The 7,991-nt window shown below is 43.5% G+C and overlaps 1 protein-coding gene across 2 annotated transcripts in view; it reads left to right on the plus strand.

The window, feature by feature from the left end:
• The window catches only part of ITPR1 (inositol 1,4,5-trisphosphate receptor, type 1), a 437,331-nt gene that overhangs the window by 325,893 nt on the left and 103,447 nt on the right, over positions 1 to 7,991 (plus strand). For both annotated transcript variants that reach the window (XM_006846621.1, XM_006846622.1), the window contains 2 exons: positions 4,496 to 4,676; positions 6,335 to 6,588. In XM_006846621.1, coding sequence (XP_006846684.1) covers positions 4,496 to 4,676; positions 6,335 to 6,588 — 435 coding nt within the window. The remainder of the gene's footprint in view (positions 1 to 4,495; positions 4,677 to 6,334; positions 6,589 to 7,991) is intronic.

The following is a 7,991-nucleotide window of genomic DNA, read 5'->3' on the forward strand; positions in this document are numbered from 1 at the left end:
GGTTGTCTTCATTCTTTCATTCGTTACTCATATGTAATCATTACACACTCAGATGGGTGAGATCTCTAACCTTTAGAAAGCGCCTACTCTGTGTAAGCTACACACAGAGCAAGTCAGTGAACAGTAAAGACAATTTTAGAGACTAATTGCTATGAAGAGAAACAAAATAAGTATGCTGGTCACTTAGAAGCATACATTGTTGTTGTGAAGTGCCATCGAGTCAATTCTGACCCATAGCAACCCTGTATAGGGTTTGCAAGGAGCAGCAGGAGAGTTTAAACCGCTGACTTTGCAGTTTAAATGGCTTTGCAGTCTGGCGCATTAACACACAGTGCCACACCATATATAGAAGTGAGTAATCCTTGGTTGTCCTTTGCCCTTCTCTCATCAAGAGGTGTATCGGTTGGCATCTGCTGGAGTGAAAAGCTAGATAGATAACGTGAAAGTAAGCAACAGATCAGGGACAGCCACACTGAGGATGTGGGCGGAAGACTGAAGGAGAAGGGATCTAACCACAGGAAAAGCCAGGAGAGATGGGAAATAGCTGTTGAGTGTTTGTCACAGTCATGTTCAGCAGCCGTCTTCTGGGTCAGTGTTGTTGTTGTTATGTGCCGTGGAGTCAGTTCCGACTCATAGCAACCCTACACAGGGTTTCCGAGGCTGTAAATCTTTATGGGAGCAGACCACCTCATCTTTCTCCCGCGGAGCAGCTGGTAGTTTCGAACTGCTGACCTTGCGGCTCACAGCCCGATTCGTAACCACTACGCTACCAGAGTTCCTTAGTAGGTCAGTGTAGTAGGGATAAAAGGCTGTTTTATATTTCCATAGTAATTAGGGTGATGATTGGAAGTGTAGTGGCTCCACACAGTAAGCACTGGACTGCAAACCACATGGTCCACAGTTTGAACTTGCCAGCCACTCCATGGGAAAAAGATGAGGAACAGCACATAACAACATCAAAGATGATCATTGAATCACTATGTCTTTTCTTCCCGGTCTGTCAGTTTCATGGGGTCAGAGTCTGGACCTGCCTTTGCTCCCATAAGTATGCTGGTAGTTTACTGTGCATTGTATCACAGTGCACAGTAAACTAGTGGACAGGAAGGAACCGTGAGAAACTGAAAAGAAATGAAAAGGCAGAAAAGGAAGATGGCAAGGACCCAAAGTGGTACAAACAATTTGTGCTCAGTTATTAACTGAATGGTGGGCAGTTCAAAATCACCCAGTGGTACCGCAGAAGAAAGCCCTGGTGATCTGCTCCCATAAAGATTTTTTTAAAAACCCCTGCCATTCTGACTCGTGACAACCCCATGTGTTAAACATAGAACTGCTCCTTAGAATTTTCTTGAATTATCATTTTGACAACAGCAGATCGCCAGGCCTTTCTTCTGCATCACCACTGGGATGGTTCAAACCACCAACCTGTATGTTAGTAGCCGATCACAAACCATTTGCACCCCCCAGTCAAGAAAATTGGAACTCAGTTCTGCTCTGTAAGGTTGAGGTTTCCAAGACTTGGAATCAGCTTGATGACAGTAGCCTTTGATTTGGTTTTAAAGGGGACAGTAAAAGATATGCATGGTTCAAATAGGGAACATCTTGGAAGACTGGATGACACGAAGAATGAGGATGGTGGCTTGTGTTCTGGTGTTTGGGAGCAGGTGTAGGGTAAAGGATAGAGCCAGGAGGCACAAGTAGAAATGTTATGTGTATTTGTTATGGTCTACTGAAAAGGACTAGAGGCTAGAAGCTAGAGGAGAGCAGAGAGGTGGAGAAGAAAAGGCACAGTTAAGAAGTGCTTTGTGGGAAGCAGGACAGATAGGTGTCTATGTCATGTCTCAGCCAGTGACTAGAAGTCCCTGAAGTTTTATGTCAGCAGATGGGTACATGGTCCTAGAAGCTGCTGAATCAGGCATTGGGAGTGTGTGTAGGGGAGAGATGGGTAACTTAGAGAGCTTTTGAAGGCTGCTAAGATTTTCTGTTTCTGTTTCTCGAATTGTAAGGCCTGGGTTACCTTTTGTAAGGGGGAAGATATGAAATTGGAAGAAATATCCCATAGGAGAAGCAATACATTGTTTGGAGCTTTGTTTTGTTCATCTGAAAATGACTATACTGTATTTTTATGTAAATAATTCACAACCGTGCGGTGTTTGCTAAAGGGGTGAAAAGTGAATATTCATAAATGGAGTTGTGATACCGTATTGGGCTTTATATCAACAGTATATACTATTGCTTGCAGTGTGTCCAAAACCAAATGTGAATCCCAAGAGGCAAGCTACCTGCTAATTCTGAGCTTCTTCTCACCAGCCTTCCCTGTCTTTCAAGGCCTGAATTGAAAGTCACCTTTTTCCAGGGTGACTTTGAGATCACTGTAGTCCAGTGTCATCTCAGTCAGTCCTGAACTTCGGTCATAGCATTGAGTGCATAGCTTCATGAGCCCTTTAAAAAATATTGTGATAAACTATACATACCTAAATCTTTGCCTTTTCAACCATCTTTATGTATGCAATTCTGTGAAGCACATTTGACTTTATACATTTTACTCTTGCCGACTCGACGGCACTTAACAACAACAACATAGACATGGCCCAAGGAGCTCTGGTAGCTTAGTGCTTACGAGTTGGGCTGCTAATCTCATGGTCAGCAGTTAGAAACTACCAGCAGTTCCGTGGGAGAAAGATGAGGCTTTCTACTCCCATAAAGATTTACAGCCTCGGAAACCCTGTACAGGGTCGCTATGGGTCGGAACTGACTCCACGGCACATAACAAAAAAACAATATAAACACACACATGCAAGATTCTATATTCATAAAGGTATCAATGGCTAAATTTTAGAAGTAGATCACCAGGTCTTTCTTCTTAGTTGGTCCTAATCTGAAGTTCTAGTGAAACCTGTCTACCACAGGTGACCTTGCTGATAGATGGAATTCCACTTCCAGCATTAGAGCAACGGGCAAGTCCCCTGAGTACGGGAAACTGACAGATGAGTAGTGGGCCATGTGCAGGGTTTCCGAGGCTGTAAATTTTTACTGGAGCGGAAAGCCTCGTCTTTCTCCTGCAGAACAGCTGGTAGTTTCTAACTGCTGACCTTGCAGTTCGCAGCCCGATTTGTAACCACTACGCTACCAGAGCTCCGTGTGTATGTGTGTGTGTGTGTGTGTGTGTGTGCGCGCGTGCGTGCAAATACTGCATCCACATATAGAATGTCCAGAAATGATGCAATTAAGGAAATCCTTGTGGCATAGTTTGTCCAAATACGTGCTGCACATGTCTCATGACATTTCCAGAAGTGAATTTTGGCCTCTTTGACCATTTCTGCCACATATCAGGTAAAACATGGTGTTCTGTACGCTTTCTTTAGTCTCCTGCCCAGATGTAAAAAAATAAAATTCCAAAAATATTACTTTTAATCATAATTATGCTTCAGTTTGAGATTGATGACAGCAATAAAACACAAACATCTTGTTATTTTCGTTTCAGGCCTAGGATCATTTCTTACTTAGTAATGTGCAGTGCTGTGTACATTCATACACTGACTTCAGCATGGTGTCCCAATGCTCCATTTATGGGACTAATAATGATGTTTTATCATGAAATGAGACAAGTTAAATTTTGTGTATCACTGTTGATCTAGCAGTAAATACTTTTGGCTTACATTTCAAGTAATAGAAAATCAGTGCTTCCCTAAAGTGAAGTTTCCATGTGATCAGACATAGAAATGAAAAGTCAGCAATATGTTAAAAAAAAAGCGGCATAGTGAGTTAACACAAATAATGCATAAAGAAAAGGGGGATTGGCAAAAAATGAATAATGAGCATGCTGTATGCAAAATAAGTATGGTTTTGTCTGAAGTAACGGCAGACAGGCCTCCTAGATTGAACACCAAACCAAACCCCCTTCCATGAAGTAGGTTTTGACTCATAGCGACCCCGTATAGGAAGACAGCAATGAATGAACTGGAGCGTTCCAATGATCATGAAGATGTCAAAGAAGAAGTGGGCCAAAGTTCATTCTGTTGCACTGAGGGCACCTTGAGTCAGCTGATGCCTCAGTAATTAGCAACAACGGAGAGGTGTCATCCTGATCAGATAATGAGCTGGACAAAGACTGGTGGCATGTACTCATGTTCATATCTGACCCTTCTGTAATCACCGAGAACAGTTCATTGCCACTGTTAATCAAGCTATTGTGTGTGTGTGTGTGTGCGTATATATTCTTAGTTGTCTAAAATCTGTCCACCACACCATAGCAGACTTCAAAGCTTCTCTGACAGTCCTTGTAAAGAAATCCATGGCACCTAATTCTAAAGGCCTAGAATCAGTGATACAGTGATGTCTGAATGAGTGTTTAAGCTTGGTCCAAACTGAGAAGTTTTCTGAGGTTTGTTGGCAGACTGTGATATCCACTTGGTTTTGGCGTTTTCAATGGCAGAAAGGGGTGTTAGTAGTAACGGATACGTCCCAGTGTTTAAAGTCTGTGGGTTTTCTTTGGCAGCACTCTTTTTTCTGCCGGCTAACAGAAGACAAGAAGTCAGAGAAATTCTTCAAAGTTTTCTATGACCGAATGAAGGTGGCCCAGCAAGAGATTAAGGCAACGGTGACAGTAAACACCAGTGATCTGGGAAACAAAAAGAAAGATGACGAAACAGACAGAGATGCTCCTTCACGAAAAAAAGGTAATTGCCTCTTGTATGCAGGCCTGTACACAGGAGGGCAACACGTCTTGGAGTTACACCTCCATAGACAAGTTCATTACCTACTCTGACCTTGATTTTTTTACGTTGAGAACTGGGTTTCTTAACTCCAGCACAATTAGTATCATCCTTTGTTGTGTGGTTGTCTTGTAAAATGTTTAGTAACATTCCTGCCCTCTATCAGGAATCCTGGTGATGCAGTAGTTAAGTGCTCAACTGCTTACCAAAAGGTTGACTGTTCACACCCACCCATCCACCCATCCACTTACTAGCTGCATGGAAGACTTTGTGATCTGCTCCCATAAAGGTTTCAACCTAGAAAACATTATGGAGAAGTTCTACATTATCACATGGAGATGTTATAAGTTGAAATGAACTCAACAGCATCTTATAACAACCCCCTAGAAACCAGCAACACCCTATTTTCTCACCTTTTGCCCCCAAGTCATGAAAATGAAAAAAGTCTCCAGATACTATGAAACGTTCCTGGGTTTGTTGTAGTGAGCTGATTCTGACTCATAGCAAGCCTATATAGCATTTCCAAGGGGTGACTGGTGAGTTTAAACCATCAACCTTACAATTCAAACCAATCTTGAGGCCGAGTGCTTATCCTTTGGCACCACACCAGGACTCCATCAGGTATTCCTGGGAGAGGGCCAAAATCGCCCTGCTTGAGAACCTTTAACCAATCCCCAATCAAGTGGATTCTGACGCATTGTTACACTATGAAACAGAGTAAAGCTGCCTCATAGGGTTTCTGAGGCTGTAATCTTTGTGGAAGCAGACTGCTACATCTTTCTTCCACAGAGCAGTTGATGGGTTCAAACCTCTGCCTGACCTTTTGGTATAAAATAAATATAACAAGAAGAAAAAGAAGAATGATGAACATTTCTAGTATTCCAGGCACTGTTCAGAGTTCTTCACATGTATAAACTCAGCTAAAACTTAAGCCAACCATTTACAAAAGATAAAAATCATAATCTCCGTTTTGCAGATGAGGAAACTGAGGAAGAGCGATAGTTATTAACTAGTCAAAGACACAGAGCTAGTAGCTGCAACCCCAGCATTCTAACCCGGACATTTTAGCTGCTGTCTCTTATGTAACACCTTGTTACCTTGCAGGCTTCCTCACAGGGCGGTTAGGGGGACTGGTGGTGCTGATGTTGTTGCTATTGGTTACCATCAAGCGTTGTGACTCACAGCACATGAGAAACAGTACTTTATCAGAGTGCCTTGGCATTTAGTGAAGTGCCCCATCATTGCTGAAATAGTAATAAGTAACTATTATAATTAGTGCTTTATTGAACCTTTCAGCAGTGCTCTCCAGGTAGAATTCACCAATCGTCTCCCCATTTTACAGATGAAAAAGCTGAGGCCCAAAGCCATGGATGGGTTCCTTAGGTTGACAGAACCTGTCCTATGCCTTTTCCTCTCAAACACAGAACAAACCCAGGTGAAATGTTAGTGCCTTGAGCAAGCTGGCAGGGCTTGACTGGATTTAGATCCTATCTGAGGGCTGAGAGAAGATGGTTACTCCTCCATGTGTTTTGCCAGCCTTGCGAATCTCCTGTGAACACGAACGGTTTCTGTATCGCATCTTTGGTTTAAGCAGCGCTTACTTTCTCATCCTTGTCTTCCAGCCAAGGAGCCTGCCACGCAGATAACAGAGGAGGTCCGAGATCAGCTCCTAGACGCTTCTGCTGCCACCAGAAAAGCCTTCACCACTTTCCGGAGGGAGGCTGACCCCGAAGACCACTACCAGTCAGCGGAGGGCGCCCAGGCCACCGCAGACAAGACGAAGGACGAGCTGGAGATGAGTGCGGTCATCACCATCATGCAGCCCATTCTGCGCTTTCTACAGCTCCTCTGTGAGAACCATAATCGAGACCTGCAGGTGAGAGGAGAAAGCATGTGACAAAGTCCGGTGAGCAGCTGTGTTTCCACATCTGTCTTTCCCAGAGCACCACACACAGACCCTATCTCTTGCTCATGGTGTATCCATTTTTTACCATGTGTCCATATGTGTGTGTCACCTCTGTATGTGTGAGAGCTCTTTGGTGGTGCGGATGGTTAATGTGCTCAGCTGCTAACCAAAAGGTTGGTGGTTCGCGTCCATTCAGAGGCATCTCAGAAGGAAGACCTGGCCATGTACTCCAGAAAAATCAGCCATTGAAAATATTAGGAAGCAGCTCTGTGCTGACACATTGGGTTGCCACAAGTCAGAATTAAACTCATGGCAACTACAAAAAAAAAAAAATTAGAAGTGTATCTTATTTGTCATAGAGGTGCATCAGTAAAAACGTGATGAATGGGTTGTTGTTGTTGTTGCTAAGTGCCGTGGAATTGATTCCGACCCATAGCAACCCTGAACAGGGTTTCCGAGGCTGTAAATCTTTATGGGAGCAGAAAGCCTCATCTTTCTCCTGCGGAGCAGCTGGTAGTTTTGAACTGCTGACCTTGCGGTTCGCAGCCCGATTCGTAGCCACTGCACTACCAGAGCTCCTTTGATGGATGGGTAGGTAGATGATTAAATACATTAGACTCCAAAATCTGATACATGAAAAGTCCTCATCATATATTTGTAGATTGAGTGAAAACAGGCCTTCTAGAGTTTTACACAAGTGGTGGTGGTGGTGGTGGTGGTGTGCTGTGGAGTCGGTTCCAACTCATTGCTGTTGTTCTTAGGTGCCATCGAGTCGGTACCAACTCATAGTGACCTTATGCACAACAGAACGAAACTCTGCCCAGTCCTGGGCCAACCTCACATTGATGCCATGCTTGAGCCCATCGATGCTGCCACTTTGCCAGTCCATTTTGCTGGGGGGTCTTTCTCTTTTTCTCTGACCCTCCGCCCTACCAAACATGATATCCTTCTCCAGCAACTGGTCCCTCCTAACGATATGTCCGAAGTATGAGAGATGAAGTTTGGCCATTTTGACCTCTTAGGAGCACTCTGGCTGCACTTCTTCCAAAACGGATCTATTGGTTCTTTTGGCAGTCCATGGTACTTTCAATATTCTCCTCCAACACCATAACACAAAAGCATCAATTCTTCTATAGTCTTTCTTATTCACTGTCCAGCTCTTGCATGCATATGAAGTTATTGACAATAACCCATGGCTTGGGTCAGGTGCACCTTAGTCCTCAAGCTGACATCTTTTTTCTTCAACACTTTAAAAAGGTCTATTGCAGCAGATTTGCCTAATACAATATGTCGTTTGATTTCTTGACTGCTGCTTCCGTGAGTGTTGATAGTTGATCCAAGAAGAATGAAGTCCTTGACAACTTCAATCTTTT

Source organism: Chrysochloris asiatica, unplaced genomic scaffold (assembly GCF_000296735.1).
Source record: "Chrysochloris asiatica unplaced genomic scaffold, ChrAsi1.0 scaffold00028, whole genome shotgun sequence".
Classification (NCBI taxonomy): domain Eukaryota; kingdom Metazoa; phylum Chordata; class Mammalia; order Afrosoricida; family Chrysochloridae; genus Chrysochloris; species Chrysochloris asiatica.